Source organism: Muscardinus avellanarius, assembly GCF_963383645.1.
Source record: "Muscardinus avellanarius genome assembly, chromosome: 5".
In the NCBI taxonomy this organism is placed as follows: domain Eukaryota; kingdom Metazoa; phylum Chordata; class Mammalia; order Rodentia; family Gliridae; genus Muscardinus; species Muscardinus avellanarius.
In genome coordinates this window covers 138,480,657-138,499,440 of record NC_137790.1, presented here as the reverse complement: position 1 = coordinate 138,499,440, position 18,784 = coordinate 138,480,657, and the positions used below count along the sequence as shown (strand labels likewise).

The following is an 18,784-nucleotide window of genomic DNA, read 5'->3' as shown; positions in this document are numbered from 1 at the left end:
CTTGGAACAGGCATGTTTCTGGCACTTTCTACCGCTGATGTTCTAAAATACAGAAGAATGCTAAGACATGAATTTTAGGAAATGATTTCTTTTCTCCAAACAGGTTGGGACCCATTCCCTACATGGTTTCACAGTTTCACAGACACCCCTTCACAAACATGACAAATTTTAATAAAAATTAAACTTATAAGCACTTTAAAATAGCTTGAAAATATGTAATAGAATCAACTGTACAGATTACAAATATTTTGCTAAAATGCAAACTGTCAATTTCAGTAAATATACTTAATTGGTTTATTGAAAGCGGTAATTTTTCTAACAAAATCCACTGGGGGATAAGTGATGTACTTATGTCCTTTGACAAAGAAGACAGGTGTGGTACTGCTGTAACAACAAAAGAGACCAGAATTCCTGGTCCTGTTACCACTCTGGCTCATCAAAGGTCACAGACGATGTCAGGTCCTGCTACGTGCACTGGCGTCAGGCGAACGTGATAGAAGGTGCGCTGGGCTGACACACGTCCTCGTCATACAGATCTTCAGGCAGTTCCTCTTCATCTCCATCAGGAAAATATGTAGGGAATGGCAGATTTTTACTGAAATCCTTATAGGCGGGCAGCAAAGAATCTCTGACCTGGGGGAGAAAGCAAAAATCTTACTAAGAAGCACTACCAATGAAATTACCCAAAGGCGGCCTACTGTGTGTGGGCGCAGAGCTCAGAGACACACCGCTCGCCTAGCAGGCATGAGGTCCTGGGCCCCAGCCCGGCACTAGGGGAGAAAAGAAGCCCGTTACCTGTTGCTGCATTCTCCCAACACAAATAACACAAGCACTACATAACAGAGCAAGAACTCAGGCAAAGTAGCCCTTCTGATCCCAATAAATGCCATTAATCTGGGGACAGAAACAAAATCAGCTGCCTCACAAGAGGAGCATCACCTCTGTACATTTCACAGTAACATGCAATGTCTTCAACCGCCCAACAGGATAAATCCTATCCTAAAATTATCAATCAATTGTCAATTATACTTGGACTCATTTTCTTTTCTTTTTTTTTGGGGGGGGGCTTGGGCTGGAACCCAGAGGCATTTGACCTTTGAGCCACTCCCCCTGCCCAATTTTTTATTTTGAAATATGTTCTCACTGAGTTGCGAAGGGCCTCACTCAGTACCTGAGGCTGTCCTCAAACCGTGATCCTCCGGTCTCAGCCTCCCGAATGCTGGGATTACAAGCGTGCCTACCGTACCCGACTTAGATTCATTTTCAATTACAAAGATCTGATACAAACTAAAAGCCTAATACTTAATTATTCATTTTATTATCTACTCAATCTATTTTGATTATTTTATTCTCTACTTTTTAATTGCATATTTTTTCCCAAGAAGCATTTATTTTAATTAAATTTAACAAATTTAGATACTCATAAATTACCTCTGAAAACCAAGATACCCCATGAGCAATGTCAACATTTAAGTAATTTTTTCTATCAAAGAAATGCCCCAACTGCAATGGATATTTTAGTTTAATTTTGATTAGTTAGCTACCTAGGAAGAAAAAAATGTACATGCCAATGACTTTTTGTACATAACTTTTTGAACTGAGGTTTAAAAAACATAATATTTACTAGCATTAATGTTGGTCTTAACGCTAAGAGCACATAACTAAAAATATCACCTTTTACTAAGGAAATTAGCTTACATTTAGTAAATAGCATTTTTATAGAGATGTTGAAGACAAAATAATATTTATTCAGTATCTCATTAAGTTGCAGAGGGCCTACATAGCTGAGGCTGGCTGTGAACTTATGATCCTTCTGCCTCAGCCTCACAAGTACTGGGATTACAAGCATGCATCACCACGCTGTCTCAAAAATACTATCTGGCAAAAACAATAAACCTATGTCTTTATAGCAGCTCTGTTAACTCTTTAAGTTCTAAAATAATGTAATTATGTTTGTAAATTCATAGCCCAAGGAATTTTATCATAGATATTGATACCTCCTAAAATACTGGGTTTTATTTTAGAAAACATTATTGGGTTCTTCGAAGCTTCTGACTCATTCTATAGTCTTTATTCATGAAATTTTTAAAAATCTAATTATGTACACAGAGTAAAATAAGGCACATTCGCTTTGGCAATAAGAAATGAATAATTTAGTTGAAATAACTACATAACTATTAAGAACAACTAAATACAAAAACAGATCTGTTTTAATATCTCTCATTAAAATTGTTTCAAGAAATTATCAGTGAGTTGCCCGGAAGAATATAAAATTGTTCAGTAGTTTCCAGTGCATGAATCTTGGTTAAAACCTTAATTAGAAAAAAAGCATAATAATAAAACACATCTGTTTTAGTTTGATATTTCAAAATTGCCACAAATGACTGGAATAGCTGTCTCAGTTGCCTTTATACCTCTCTAATACTTGAGGAGTATCTCAGACCGTCAAAGCACTGAAGACACATCTGTGCTAACTCACATACTTATTTTTGTCTTTGTGACTCTACACTTGAGAGCCCAAAGCCCATGGCCCGCCCATCTTTAACAACGTGTAGGACGCTATGGTCTGTACTTCTGTGCACGTCATCTTTCTCCTGGCTTTATCATTTCCCTGCCTCTAATAGATTCCCAACTATCTATTTCACTCCTCCCTGTTTATTGGCAACTCAATGCACATCCTTCAACAGGCAGACCTGAAGATAAAAGGAGGCACAGGGCACAGGGAGAAGGGCAGATGAAAAGCATTCAGTGCCCTACAGGACGCCCTGCGCTACGCAGTAGTTCATTTAGCACATGCAGCACTGGTGTGCTAAACATGTCAACCGTCCCCAAGACTGTCCTTACTAACTACACTCTTACAAGCAAGTCCCTGCAGCCACGACTATGGGGGCAGGAGAGGCAGAGGCAGGAGGCCGGCTGTCACCCCAGGCGGCGGCGCACTTCCCTGCTGCTGCTCCCATCGCGGGGTGAGGGGAACCACTGGTGAAAGACGACGCCCGTTTAAGGTTTCAGGAAGAAGCTATTTAGGCACCAGAGTTCAAAGATTTTTTTTTTTAATGAATTCTTTTTTTATTGAAATGTTTGCTGGTAATATATGTAACATTTCAAATTGGACTGATGTTTCTCTGGTGTTATCATCTCTCAAAAGACCTTTAGACTCAGCTGGCACAGTGGTGCCTGCCTGTAATCCCAGCGCTTGGAGGCTGAGACAGGACTGCAGGTTCAAGGCTAGCCTTAGCAACTTAGTGAAACCCTGTTTCAAATATAAAAAAGGGGGTATAGCTTGAAGGCAGAATGCTCTTGGGTTCAATCCCCAGTACCAAAGAAGTATGTGCATGCGTGTGTGCGTGCGTGCATGTGCATGTATGTATGTATGTATGTATGTGTGTGCAGAGACAGACTTCTCTTTTGGAACTACCTTTAATGTGCTTTCTGTCATCAAACCCATCATCGGTTTAGAGATCAGATAGTTATAGAAGCAATTTTTTTATTCAAGTGGGTGGGAAACATGAATAATAAATGTTGCTAGTTATAAGCCACATATTATTTTTATTAAAAACTTTTGTGGAGTTTTTTTTGTGAACCCAGGTGCAGTCTAACACTGGGCTATACCCCAAACCCTTTTTATAGCTTTTATTTTAGAAATAGGGTCTCAAAAAGTTACCATGCACTGGCCTAGAACCTGTGACCCTCCTGTCTCAGTCTCCCGGGTACTGAGATCACAGGCATGCGCCACTGTTTCCAGCAGAGCTTGAGAGGTTTTCTTCAAATCCTCCTGTACCATTTGTTTTTCTTTCCTTTTGAGTTTTTCTAAGGTGAAGTTTGGTCGAGTGCACTTATTTGGATCAAAGAATTTATGGCACATAACCACATATGTGAGCATAGAAAATAAGGAGAGTGGTACACACCTTTACTAAGCAATTTTCATGTCCAGGCACAGAGCCATTTACATAGATGATATTGTGCTTCGTGTTTATTCTCCATACCTAAAACAGAAAATAAAAACAAGGTGTTAAGAGTTAAAAATGTGAGAATATACTGTATTAAAACAGTGTTACTAAAAGCTGAGGAAGGAGCTAATCATATTAGTACTTCCTCCATCAAATGAAAACTGAGAAACTCCAAATTCTGTTTGATGATTTATAAGACTACAAAAACTATCTTCATAAAATAATAGACAACGGTCACTTTCAATAGAAATGTAAGGATCAGGACTGCAGGATCAGGACTACTACAATGTCCCGTGGACCCTTTGGTACCACTGAGAACAGCAGGTGGAAACCCAACCTCGTTTTTAGTTGATGCTAGCCTGGTGGATCCAGGACCTCGGAACACACACTTCACAGCTTCTAGTTTCTAAAACAAGTGGGCTGAGCAGTTGGCCTTCAAAATGCTCTTCACACAGAGGGGGAAAGTTTACAATGGAAGAGATTGAAAACAGAATACTCGGAGGGGAAATCAAGTTTCACTCACTGCTGATAGCTAACGATGGCCAAGTAGTACATATTATAGAAACGGAAATGGCATAAAAATAAACTAGGGACAAACAGATGGGCTCTGGTAAGTAGAAAAGTAACGGAAGGGAAACCCTTAGATATATCAAAGGTTAGGTCAGGTGTTGTTTGGTGGGGCACTGAGCTCGGATCAAGCAGTTCTTCTGGGTATGAGGGAGCCTCCAGACGGGTGGGGAGGACCTGCGCTCAGTGGAGCCTCCAGATGGGTGGGGAGGACCTGCACTCAGTGGAGCCTCCAGATGGGTGGGGAGGACCTGCGCTCAGTGGAGCCTCCAGACGAGTGAGAGGACCTGCGCTCGGTGGAGGCAAGCACTACCCAAACGCTGGGTCCCTGGGTCAAACATAAAAGCAGCCACAAAAGGCAGAGAATATTCCCCTCTCCCTGGGCATCAGCACTCCAGGCTCTGTGTCCTGGACTCTGGGATTTCTATCGAACAACCCCCTTCTTCTGCCTGGCCATTAGGCCTTGTGCCTAAAACGGAGACCCACACCACGGGGTTCCCTGCATCTGAGGCTCTGGGACTGAGCTGCAGTACTGGTGTCCCAGGGCTCCGGCTCACAGATGGCCCGCGGTGGGGCCCGCCCGCATACACAGCCGTGCAGGCCCTTCCCCTAGCAAACAGCCTTTCTTGCATGTATTCTTTCTGTCTGTCCTTCTATTTATGGGTCTATCCGTCTGTCTGCCCAGTCCACTGTTTCCGCCTCTCGGGAGAACCCTGCCTAACACAGATCGATTACATACAACGAGAACTTCTGCTCTATAAACTTGTATCTATGTAGAGCAGAGACCGGAGGGCGTGCGCTAGCACACAGCAGTGAGAACCGCGTTGGCCTTCCTACGGGTGCTGTTTGCTCTGCTCTGAAGCACACAGCACACACACACATTGGCTGTTTTAGTAAGTGTAGTTGGATAACACTTTAGATACACATGCGTTTCTCTGGTTAGTGGAGACTGAACTTGGTTCCCCCTCTCCAACGCACACACATCCATATATACTAGTAAAAAGGAATGTACACCACCACCTTTTCCTAGGGATACTCCCCTGTATTTCGAGTTCCTTCCTTCTTCCTTGCCTACAGCCACTCCCGTGGCCCCAGTTTCTGCCACGTAACCCAAAGCATCTGTCCACTCTTCCTGTTATTACACAGCAGCACAGCCTTGTGCGGGTGCAGGAAGCTCCTGGTCGCTCCTGCATGAAGTCTTGGAGGATCACACCTGATGTTCTGGATCCTACTTTTATCATTCAGTACCATGTGAAAATCTTTCAGGTCAAACAGTAGACCCTATGACTCACACCCCATGGCCTGGGTATTAAATGTAAACTACCACCCCAGGCCGGCCGTGGCTCCAACACGCCCGCCCCTTCATAACTGCGACGCCTGGCGGGACAGCAGCGCACAGACGTGTGTCAGACGCACCCTCGCGACAGCTCCCACGCAGACCACATAGCTGCAGATAGACTTACTTTCAGTCCATACATGGTTCTGTCTTGGTTTCCCATCTGTCCAGGCATTTTAGTCCCAGGCCAGACTCTGGCAATATCCTATGAGAGAACCGTAGTCAATACTTCTCAGTTGCACGCAGCGCCAATCAAAGCCCAGTGCAAACCAGGACAGGGGTTATAAGAAGTCTTCTTTGTTCACCACTCTGCCAGAACCAGTAGAGAACTGAATACGGATGTAGACACAGCTATTGCTAGAGGAGCTCCTTTCCAAGTGAGATTCCAGAGCTTCCAAAACGTACCTGCTTACCACCTCCTTGTCAGAAAAAGTGGCTCGCTACTCCTGGAAATTTACCTTTTTAAACAGAAAGTGGAGTGATGATTTTGTGTCCTTTTATGTACCTTATTCCGTTTCCCTGGAGGGGGTATTGCTTACTTTGGGAACCCAGGAACCAGCACGACAAAATTACTGCAGACCAGAGACAAGCAGACCAGAGACAAGCTCAGTAAAGAGAGCAGAGGTCTGGCCCTGCTGCTCCCTGATTTGATGCTACCCTCCCTGGCCCAATGGCAGCAGGACAGAAGTAGTCACTAGCAGAGGGTTTGTCTATCCCTGGGCTTATGGGCATGCGCCATCGCGCCCACTTCAATAACATTGATAAGATGTTTACTTTTGTGTGTGTGTGTGTGTGGTACTGAGGATGGAACCAAGGGGCTTTTCTACCTCCAGGCTATACTCCCAGACCTACTTTATACTTTATTTGGAAACAGGGTCTCACTAAGTTGCTGAGAGCCTCACTCAGTAGCTGAGGCTGGCTTCGAACCTGTGCGATCCTCACAAGCGTGCCCACCACGCCCGGCTGACTAAGATGTTTACTTTTAAAGTCCGAGACCCACCTGAGCACACAAGTCACACTTCGTCACCACGCCCCTTCAGCCTCACTGCACCTGGGATGGCTGGCCTTTCCTTGTCATTCACGACTCGGCATTTTTGAGGGGTAGAAGCCAATTACTTTATAGAATATTGCTCACTTTGGTTCTGTCTGGTATTTCCGCATGATTAGACTCAGGAGGTCGCACTTTTGGCAGGAATCAACAAAGGCAGAACCGTATGTTCATTTCCAGGAACCATATCAGAAAGCAAACTATGCTGCTCGTCCAAGTACTGGTGACAAAGAACCCTGACTACCTCGTTAGGAGTGTTAGCTCAGTTGGTCCCTCTAAGGTTATTATTTGCTGGGAAACCACGTAAACACACAGTCCCAGCAAGCTCCCGTCATTTGTTTCGGCGTCTACTAATCCCCGTGAACGGGCTGTTCCTACAATGGCAGCCTGACAGCGATCCCCTCAGCACATTATATTATATTATTATACTGTACCGAAAAGCACTCTTCCCCCTGTACTTTCTGTCATGCTTATCTGTCCACTCTTCCCCCTGTACTTTCTGTCATGCTTACCTGTCCACTCTTCCCCCTGTACTTTCTGTCATGCTTACTGTCCACTTAGTTTAAGTCAGTGTGACTCGGATGCTGATTTTGCCCGCCTCGGTACTCTGCCGGGCGGGGCCTGGCCAAGCTCTGACGTCTCTTTGGTGTGCATCATTGTGTGAGTACTTCCTTGTTTCTAGCCCAGATGCTCTGGGTTTGATCTGTGTTCCATGCATCAATAACAAGCCAATTGTTCAATGAGCTCCTTCTAGTGGGGAACAGCTTTTAGAAATCAAGACCTAAGCAAGCCAGGCGTGGTGGCCCACGCTTGTAATCCCAGAATTTGGGAGGCTGAGAGGGGAGGATCGGGGTTCAAGGCCAGCCTCAGCTACGTAGTGAGGCCTTCTGCAACTTAGTGAGACCTTATTTCAAAATAAAGACTAAAAAAGAGGGCTGGGGGTGTAGCTTGGAGGTAGAATGCCCCTGGGTTCCACTTCCAGTACCTAAAAAACCCCCAAAAAACAAAAATCAAAAGAAACCAAGACCTGAGCTCTAGGCCTGCTCTTTTAGGTCGCTCTTAAAAGATAAAACAATAACACACTCAACTTCATCCATTTCTCTTTCTTGGCACATACACAGAGTAAAAAAAAAGCATACTGGTATCTACAATTCAAATCCAACAGTGCAGAGTTAACTCTACTTTTTTACATACTTTAACACCCTCTTCTAATAGTAAGAAACTTGGCTCCATTATCAATATGTTTATCTGCTCAATCCTGTACTTCAAAGAAAACGACTTCAGAAACACTGATACCACTGAAGAAACAAAGCTAACCGGAGTTCAGCACTTGTGCAAAGTACACTTGTTAGATCAAGGCATTGAACTAAACTTGGACTAAGGATGCTCAAAAGTGCCTTAGCTTTATTCCTTCCTCTTCAGCGTGGCTGCTATTCATTTAAAACACCTAGATTTATGTTCTAATTATATTCCATTTTTATATCCCCTCCTCATTGTTTTTATTATGAACAGAAAAAACATTAACATAATTCCAGAGTTAGAAGTATATAAAAAAGAATTCCCGGGGCTTAAGTCTGGGCTGCTCATACCCATCCCTTGATGGCAGTGCTCTTAGTCATCTATCTTCTGGCCCTCATTTTTTGCAAAAATAAGCAGAAAACACGCATCTACTCCACAATCACTGTTTAAAATGCTCTCTCTCCTGTTAAAGCTGCATAACACTCTCTAGAGTGGAGGAAGCATAGTTACTAAGCCGACCTCAGGAACGGACATGTGTGCGTGTCAGTTGTGAGCAACACCGCAGTGACTGACTGCGTGCAGCACCCTTTGGAGACTCGTCGGAGCTCTTAGGAGGAGGAGCGCGGGGTCTCACTGCCAGGTGCCCTTGCAGGGCGGCCCTGCCTGTGTTCTCACTGCGCGGCAGGAGGGCCTGCTTCCTGACAGTCACACCAGCAGGGTTTTTCATTTTTCATTAGAAATTATGACAAATAACAAGCAGCTTGTCAGTACAACCTGCTCAGGGAGAATTTAGCCCCCGTCCTTCTTGCACTGCGCCCTCTGGGAGAGGCTGAGCAGCAGGCGCTGGCGCGGGCCAGAGCACCGCTCAGTGTACTCACGCCAGTTGAAATGGCTCCGGGTCTCCTGTGCGTCTTGGTCTGCCCGTGAGTAGCAGGCTGGCCTTTAAATCCCCATCGCTTCATGACACCTTGAAAACCTTTACCAATGCTGAACAAAACGAACGTGAGAATTGACATCGTGAACAGTACAAAGCAGCCCTGACCGTAAACTTTGGTGCGCATACCCCGAGTTCTTGACAGAGCCTCTTATCTAAATGAACTAGAAAAGGCTATGAAGGCAAAGCTGCAGTGAGCATGCTTTCTCTTAGTTGGCACCCCTTCCTGGAGCCTAATGCTACGCAGAATGATTAATTCAAGAGTGTGAGACAACAGCACTTTTAAGTACGGGGTGTTTTATTATCTGAACAGAAAGTTTTAGCATCGAAGCCTGTGACACAGCAAAAGCAGGGAAGTTCTAGAAGTGTCAAAGTACGATTACAGCGACGGCAGGCAGCCGTGAAGCCGGACCCCAAGGACCCCACTCCTGGTATTCAGGCCCTCCCGGGGCCGCCTCCTTCGTGTCTGGGCAGACTTAGTGGTTCCCTTCTTTAAAATATTTTTATTAGCACGTTGTAACTGTGCATCACAGGGAGATTCAAAGTCATAAACACATCTGCAGAAAGGTCCTGGTGTTTCCCTTCTGCAGAAAGGTCCTGGTGTTTCCCTTCAGGCCCCAGCCGTACCCACTCCTCCCTGTGTGTACATAGGTACAGAACACACGAGGTTAGTAATGAGGCCTTCATACAAGGGTAGAGCTTAATTCGAACTCTTTTTTCTTTTTAAAAAAAACTACATCTTCTTCTTGCCCCCTGCCTCCCCTCCCACTGTTCTAGTCCACAGGCCAGTTTCCTCAACTAGAAAGCACCGGCCCTTGACTCCCTGCGCATGGCTCGCCTCGCTCAGCACCATAGCTTAGTTCCATGCATTTTCCTCAAAATGACTGGATTCTGTTCTGCTCTGTGGAGGAGTGAAGCTCCACTGTGTATGTCCATCACGTTTTCCTTCTCTGATGAACCCGGCGGGTCAGAGTGCCGAGGGTCGCCCCGCGGCTCTGCTCTGCTCTCCTTGCCTGCCGGGCTTGCAGGCAGCCGGCTGATGTGACCTAAGCTGCCCACGGGATCCCGTGGCAAGGAAGGCTCCTGACCGCCGCCGAGGGAGGACCCGAGCTGGCAGCGGACCCTCTGCAGCCCTGCGAGGGCCCTGAGCGGAGGCGGAGATGCAGGGAGCTGCACTGGGGCTTCTGGCCAGACACCATGAGGTAAGGCTGATTGTTTTGTTATTATGTTTCAGGGTAGTATGTGTTAGGTGGCAATATATAATTTAACAGAGCACTAAAAAAAATGCTCTAAATGCTGAACAAGTTTTATTTTAGATGCTAACTGATGGATTTTGGTTTCAGGGTTGAATAGGAAGCTAACGGAGAAGTAAAACAAAGAACAATTACTTTTTAATCTACAATCTCATTTTAAAATGAAATAATTAGCCGGGCGTGGTAGTGCACGCTTGTATTCCCCGTGCTTGGGAGGTGGAGACAGGAGGATGGCGCTGGTTCGGAGCCAGCTGCGCTGGCTTAAGAGACCCTGTTTTCACATAAAAAAAAAAAGTTCAAATGAAATCATTTTGTTTTCAAACTGTGCTAGCTAGAGAACATGCAGGCAGAGAGCCGGCCATACTGAGGTTCAAGCATGTTAAAGTATGTCTCAGAGTGTGAAGTGGGTCTGGACAGAAGACACCGTGCCGGCCACACTTTATGTCCACTCACGAGGGAGGTTCTGTCACTGTGCCTGGACAGCATGCCCACATCTTAGTGCCGTGTTCCCCAAGCTCAGCAGAGCTAGCTGTGATCAGACAGTGCATTGCTCAGCCCAATTACAAAAAGGAACAAAAGAAAAATATTATGAAAACCATGCGATCCCCACAGGGACTCAGCTATGCATTTAACATGGAATTATCAAAAGAATGGATTAAAGAAAGCCCACAAGAATGAAACAGTTTTATTTTTTATTTATTTGATTTTTTTTTTTGGGTACTGGGGTTCCTGGAAACCCTTCTACCTCTGGGCTACACCCCCAGACCTATTTTTATATTTTATTTGGAAACAGGGTCTCTTAAGCCAGCGCGGCTGGCTTCGAACCTGCGCGATCCTCCTGTCTCTGCCTCCCAAGCGCAGGGATTATAAGTATGTGCCACCACGCCCGGCAAAACAGTGTTTTAGATAAACCAAAAATTCAATATAAAAAGTTAAAAATTATGTGTCGAACCTAAGAGGTACATATCTTCAAATCACACATCAAAAGTTATTTGTTTATAAAAGTAGCTTAGAATGTATGACTATAATGCACCAATAAAAATTTATTAGAAAATAAAAAAATAAAAGGAGAAATAAAACTATTCACTCCTCAAAAAAAAAATAGTAGCTTAGGTCACTATACACTCTTATTAGGTCATTATACACTCTGATGGAGTGTCTAATCCATCAGATTATAATCACTCCTTTGCCTCAAAACCTCAAAATGGGTTTATTCTTCATCAAAGCTAGAATAAAAATTTAACATATACTCAATGAAATGCACTATAATTTTATAAAGAGATATCCACGAAGAGACGCCAAGACAAATACTAACGTTATAATTCAGAGATGTAACACATACTTCAATTAACAACTTTTAGAGCATACTTGTAAGTAAAAAGTTTGGCAACTAAAAATACATAAAGAGCTTTTTTTGACCTATGTTCATCTGGCAAATAATACTTAAACAATGGAGACGGACTGGTTATGCTACTCTAACACAAATGTGTTTCAAAAATATCACACTCAAACACTGGCTGCTCTTCACAGAAAGTTAGCTAGCACCTCTGTGTTCTCAAACTCATTATCTCTTCCTGAAAAAGACAGCACCAATAAAATGCATGCCAGGTAAATTACAGAAGATAATTGAGCTCATTTTAAAAGTAAATGATTATAAGATAAAAGTGGTATCCCGAAAGTGCTAATTATCGTTGGCTAATTACGGATTCTTTTTCAATCTGGTTCTAGAATACATCGTGTAGTTATACCATGCACAATGGGAACCTCTTTGATAAATAACCTTTAAACAAAAGGCTACGATGCAAATGGAATAACAAATTACTGGCTTCACTCAGTTCAGGGAGAAGAGTGCACCTGTTGGTCCGGGCTGGTACAGGTACCCACAGCATTACATCCCTCAACTGCCAGGCGACTCCAGAACAAAATAAAAACAAGACGAGAACCAATCTACACTCAGCATTCCCAGGAACACCTCAAGTATGTTTCCACAGGGCCATATAAAGGAAACGCTTTATTTTACTGAAAATTGTAAACAACACATTAACATGCTTTATCCACCTCACTTTTCACCCACCGTGGCTTTTAATTACTGGTTAGAAGTACATTAAAATTCAAATCAGAGAAACCACAATGTTAAAAACCCCAACTTCAGTGAGATTTATCTGAGAACAAGGAAAAGATAAAAATGTATCTTACCTAGAACCGCTATACTTGTTAAACCAGAGATTCCTCCAAAGAAACGCAGAGGCATCATGTAATGCAGAAGACCTCACTGCCCTCTCTCCTCTGCCCATCTAGCCTCAGCACACCATGAACGCACGAGGAGCAAAACCACACGGTGTCTCCCGCGCGTCTGCAGGAGGGAGACGCCAGCTCCACATTGGTGCCACACCGCTCTCCCTGCGTCCTGGGCTCAGGGAGCAATCCCTGGTCTTTTGTGCTACTGTTTCCAAATGTTGTATAAGGGGTGCCTTTTAATTTAGAGATGGCGTGGACAGGAGGGAGAGGGGCTTACAGGGTGGCTGTAAGAATCTTCCAGAAGGAAATGCAAAACTTAATGTTTCACGATGAAGTCTACAAATCTCCAGAGGTTACTATGGGGATTTCAAGCCTTGCTGCACTGTGACAAGTGTCCAAATGTCTACAGCAAACACAAGTTCTAAAGCAAATCCTTCAGGCATCTCTTCCTTTTGTAGACAATACATTCACTGCATGACTCTGCAGATTTGTAGACGGGGACAAAAAAGAAAGCCCAGGGAGAAGAGGGAGGCAGACCTCCTGTGATGCCATCTGCTCTGGGTCCTCTGAGAAGTGCCCCAAGCCCTCTGCCCCGCCGGCTTCTCCTCTGCACCCCTCTTTCTCCCTCTTTGGGAAGTGACCACTCCTCCTCACGTCCACTGTCCACTCCTTGCAATCTATCTTCTTCTCTAATTACTGTTTGGAACTCACTTGGAGGTAAATCTCCTAATCCCCAAATAAGTCTCCTGTTAAAATAATTTTTCACTATGGAAGTTTGAGAGGTGAACAACAGAGAGGCTGGTACAACGAAGCCCTACACATCGCCCAGCACCGATTAGCTGACTCAAGGCCGGTAGTGTTTCATGGAGTCCCCCAGCCCACAACTCCAACAGATTGTTTTGAAGAAAGCTTCACACATCCTACTGGCCCATTCACAAATATTTCAACATGGATCACTAAAAGATCAGGATCCACTTAAAAAACAAAATTACAGCACCATCACCACAACCTACAAAGCCAGCAATTCCTGCCAGGCGTGGCGGGCACGCTTGTAATCCCCGCGCTGGGGAGGCAGAGACAGGAGGATGGCGCAGGTTCGAAGCCAGCTGTGCTGGCTTAAGAGACCCTGTTTCCAAATAAAAAAAAAAGTATAAAAATAGGTCTGGGAGTGTAGCCTGGAGTAGAAGGGTTTCCAGGAACCCCCGTGCCACCAAAAAACAAAACAAAACAAAAAAAAACCCTCAGTAATTCCTTACTATCAGCTGTGCCGTGAGATGCCGAGGCTCCCACGGGCCCTCGCCCCCGGCCTCCTGCAGCCCGTCCCCACGTCCTGTCTTCCTGCTCCCTCAATGCTCCCGGAGAAGCCCTTCTCCCTCTCAGCGCCATGTAGAAAGACCATCTCAGAGCCTTGCCTGGGAAGCGCTCGTCTACAGTCTGCCCTGGCTGCCTGCTTTTGTGAGTGGAGTTTTACTGGAATGCAGGAATGCATGCTCATTTATGTACTGGCTGTGTCTGCTTCGGAGCTGTAAGGGCAGAAGGAGCAGCTGCAGGCCCCAGATACTGACATGTGGCTCTTCAGTTTTTCACCCCAAAGCTATTACTAATAAGCTGGAGTTGCACACAGCTGGCTCTCCAGCCCAGAATCCTACCACCATGCCATCCCACAAGGCACCACGCACGTCCACTGGAAGTGCCTCGTCGTCAAGTTCAGAGGTCAGAAGCCGAAGCCGGCCTCTTATCAAGCAGCTGGCCCTGCTTAGCAAAAAACCAAGCAAACACACCACCTTTACTGAGCTGCTCCTCGGCACTTTCCTAGCGTGGAGCAGTGGAGCACATGTACACAAGGCCTTTTATAACCGCGCCCAGCGGCCTTGCAAACTGCCCGCCACACACCCTGGCCGCAGCGGTCACCCCACACACCCTGGCCACAGCGGCCACCCCACACACCCTGGCCGCAGCGGCCACCCCACACACCCTGGCCGCAGCGGCCACCCCACACACCCTGGCCGCAGCGGCCACCCCACACACCCTGGCCGCAGCGGCCACCCCACACACCCTGGCCGCAGCGGCCACCCCACACACCCTGGCCGCAGCGGCCACCCCACACACCCTGGCCGCAGCGGCCACCCCACACACCCTGGCCGCAGCGGCCACCCCACACACCCTGGCCGCAGCGGCCACCCCACACACCCTGGCCGCAGCGGCCACCCCACACACCCTGGCCGCAGCGGCCACCCCACACACCCTGGCCGCAGCGGCCACCCCACACACCCTGGCCGCAGCGGCCACCCCACACACCCTGGCCGCAGCGGCCACCCCACACACCCTGGCCGCAGCGGCCACCCCACACACCCTGGCCGCAGCGGCCACCCCACACACCCTGGCCGCAGCGGCCACCCCACATCTGTCAATGCCTCTCGCGTGCCCCGCTCATTCTGTCTCTGCTTCACACAGCCCCACTTCATCGTCTACCTTCCTGCTGCTGCTACCCAAGAAGTACAGACATGCTGATCACCAGTTGGCTTCACCTGCAACACCCTCCATTCTGTTAATCCACACTGAGCCGGGGCGGTGGCCCCTCCCTCTAGTCCCAGTACTTGGGAGGCTGAGGCAGGAGGCTTGCAGGTTCAAGACCAGCCTTGGCAACATAGAAAACTGTTTAAAAAAAAAATTGGGCTGGGGTTGTAAATCAAGGGTAGAACAACTTGTGTGCAGTCCCCAGCACCCCTCCCACACATGCACACACACCCACACAAACACACACAAAGCCATACTGTATTTCTGTATTTTTCAGTCAGTACCATTGCCAAGTGAAGTGTAAACTTTCTCTCTTCGGTTGACTTGTGCTGTAAGGGGTTTGAGCATCTATGGTTTTTCAAAACCCGTGGGTACCCAATGCAGAGAGCTCCAGCTCCCCCACCAATGCCACAAGAGGCTCCGTTCTGTTTCACGGAGGAAGGAGAAGCGGGGTGGGAAGGTGAAGGCGGCGCTGGCTCAGCTAGCTTCTCTGCCACGTTCACAGTCACTGCTGTGTGTGCCAAGATCAGTGGGCTCTTCTTCATTAAAGGAGCCGCCAGCAACAAACTAGAGTTCAGATGAAACCTTTAACTACGAAAGAACTGCTGGTATAAGAGCAAAGTGGCTAGCCCCGCATCAAGAGTTTCCCACAGAAGCCGGGCGTGGTGGCGCAGGCTTGTCATCCCAGCATTCAGGAGGCCGAGACCTGAGGATCGCGGTTCGCGGACAGCCTCAGCTACCTAGTGAGGCCCTCTGCAAATCAGTGAGACCCGGTTTCAAAATAAAGAATAAAAAAATAGGGCAGGGGCTATAGTTCAGAGGTCAAATGCCCCTGGGTTCCATCCTCAGACTCGCAAAAAAAAAAAAAAAAAAAAAAAAAAAAAAGTTTCCCATAGGATACACATTAATCACTAGTAGACTTAATCGGCTCTGATGTTTTAGATTGAAACTGTTCAAGTGCTCTTAGTTTTAACACAACAAATGTTCCAATAAACAAAAAACGAGTTTGTTTGTTTTGCCAAAACAAATTAGACATGTACAAAAGGCTTATGAGCTAAGCCACTATCGCCTTCAGGGTTAGTTTTGGGCTCAGGATGAACTAATACGGAACCAACATTTTACTTTTTTTTGGTGTGTGAGTGGTACTGGGGGAAAGGTGAAACCCAGGGGCTTTCTACCTCCGTATAGCTACTCCCAGATCTATTTTATATTTTATTTGAAAACAGGGTCTCACTAAGTAGCTGAGGCCGGCTTCCAACCTATGCGATCCTGCTATCTCACCCTCCCAAGTGCTGAGCTTACAAGCGTTCGCCACCACGCCCGGCTAACATTTTACTTTTATTTATTTTTTTAGGTACTGGGGATTGAATCCATGGTCAGTTTGCCTCTGGGCTACACACCCAGTCCTTTTAATTTATTTTTTAAATTTTCAGACAAAGTTTTGTTACATTGCCCAGGAGGCTGGACTTAAACTTGCAGTCCTCCTGTGTCAGCCTCCCAAGTCCTGGGGTTAGAGGTGTGTGCCACTGTACCGGGCTGACATTTTATCTTTAATTTTAGCTTCTCCGTATGTCAACAGCTCGCGCAGATGTCACCCCCGTAATTCCATGCATTTCAAAGATACAGCATCCCTACTGTAGACCTTGAAACCCTTGAGAGTCTCTTCTGCCCAGTGCGGCACTGCTGTGCAGGTCCACCTCATCAGTGATGAACAAATGAGCTGTTTCATGTTGGACTTTTCAGGTGAACATGGCTGCAACCTTCTAAGACAAGGTTGGGACCCGAAGCACAGGTACTTGGTTTTTGCCCAACAATGATGAAATTTCCATCAGTATCTGGCAACATTTCCATCAACCAGAGGCTGCTCTGAGTATGTTACGCATAGCTTTTCTGCTGCCAGAGCTAGCTTATTCAACAGTACAAAGATCAAATGTGATTTCTTTGATTTCCTGGCTGTCCTAAATAAATCCAGAACACCACATCTGCTACCCTGAATGAAGGCTGCTCTTTAAAAAAAAACCTCAAATAACCAATTCTGCAGCATTAGGAGAGGACAAGTTTCCTGAAGGTCTTCACCATGCAGTGTTCTTCACTGTCCAGTGCTGTGAAACTGCAGTCATGCACTATTGCATCATTTCTTCACTGGATAGGTAAGAGTGAGTTACAGCACTTGGAAAACTGAGGGATTATTTTAGGAAACAGATTTTAAAAGCCAAGAAAGAAAGCTTTGACACTACCTAGACTCCTCTTTCCTGTTAAAGACAATACAATCTGCTGGGCGTGGTGGGCGGCACACTCCTGTAATTCTAGTACTTGAGAGGTCAAGACAGGAGGGTCACAGGTTCAAGGCAAGCCTCAGCGTTTAGTGAGACTCTCAACAACTCAGTGAGACCCTGTGCCAAAATTAAACTATTAGTAACGTACTGAGACCCTGCTTCAAAATAAAAATACAATAGGGCTGGGGGTGTAGCTCAGAGTAAGAATGCCTGAGTCCAATCTCCAGTAGCTAGTCCTTGTGTGCCTGTGTGCATGCTCGCGGGCGCACATGTGTGCACGCACACACACACACACACACACACACACACACACACACACACACACTGAAGTCTGGATTCAGACAAGCGCAAGGTCGAACCCCTGGGAGATGGAAGCAGCTGGCCATGTTTACAACCTAGGTCATACCGTCTCCTGAGAAACAGATCAGAACAAAAATATAAAAATAGCTCAGCAAGTCAAAGAGGTATGAAGCTGTTTCAAGGGCATCCTCATTAGTCTATACATTCCAGATGTAGCAGGAGTCTATAATACTTATTATTTATTTGTTGCAGTACTGAGGATAAAAACCGAGGGCCATTCTACCTCCGAGCTACACCCTCAGCCTGATTTTTAGTCTTTATTTTCAAACAGGGTCTCATTGAGTTGCAAAGGGCCTAAGTCGCTTCAGACTGGCCTCAACCCTGTGATCCTCTTGTCTCAGCCTCCCAATCACTAAAATTACAGGCCTGCATATGCACGGCTAAAAAACAATGTTTTAAGTAACTGAATAATCTGTCTTCTGACTTTGATACAGGCTTCAAGTTTTTTTTTTTTTTTTTAATTTTGCCGTACTGCAGATGAAATCCAGGGGCATGCTACCTCCGAGCTACACCTACAGCCCTATCTTTTTATTCTTAATTTTGAAACAGGGTCTCACTAAGTGGCTGAGGCTGTCCTCAAACCGTGATCCTCTTGTCTCATTCTTCTAAATGCTGGGATTACAAGCCTGCACCACCACACCCTGCTCAGGCTTCAAGTTTTAAATAGATAAAAAAATTCCAAACTACCAGAAAAAAAACAAACAAAAAAAACAACGACTTGAGGCAGGCATGCCCTGTGCTGAGTTGAAGGTCTGGTGTGGTGGGCACCGGGCAGCAAAGTGTCCTCCCCACGCCCAAGGTAAGGGCCCATCACTACACTGCTCGGGGCTCTCCTAAAATGGAGCCCTGCCCCTGGACAGGCAAGGGTGAATTTTACTTGCTGCTTCTTTCTTCTCATTTCTTCTTTTTTAACCACAAATCACAATAAGCATAGCTGGGCCAGAACAGGAGAAAACAGCCGCAGACCCTGTTGGGGCAGTCACCCGCTGCCTCCTGTTGCTAGGAGGATGAACTTACACCACAGAAGAGCTTCCCTCTCTATGCTAGAGAAGGTTCATCTTTTAAA

General features: G+C 46.0%; 1 protein-coding gene across 1 annotated transcript in view; it reads right to left on the bottom strand.

Annotated features, from left to right (window-relative positions):
• Window positions 1–480: 480 nt before the first annotated feature.
• MRPL3 (mitochondrial ribosomal protein L3) overlaps window positions 481–18,784 on the bottom strand; it is a gene marked incomplete at its 3' end in the record, with an annotated part of 33,467 nt that continues 15,163 nt past the window's right edge. The window contains exons 6-9 of the mRNA XM_080696245.1: window positions 9,019–9,127; window positions 5,981–6,058; window positions 3,909–3,986; window positions 481–633 (exon numbers count right to left, since the gene is read on the bottom strand). Of these exons, the coding sequence (XP_080552371.1) occupies window positions 481–633; window positions 3,909–3,986; window positions 5,981–6,058; window positions 9,019–9,127 (418 nt within the window). The remainder of the gene's footprint in view (window positions 634–3,908; window positions 3,987–5,980; window positions 6,059–9,018; window positions 9,128–18,784) is intronic.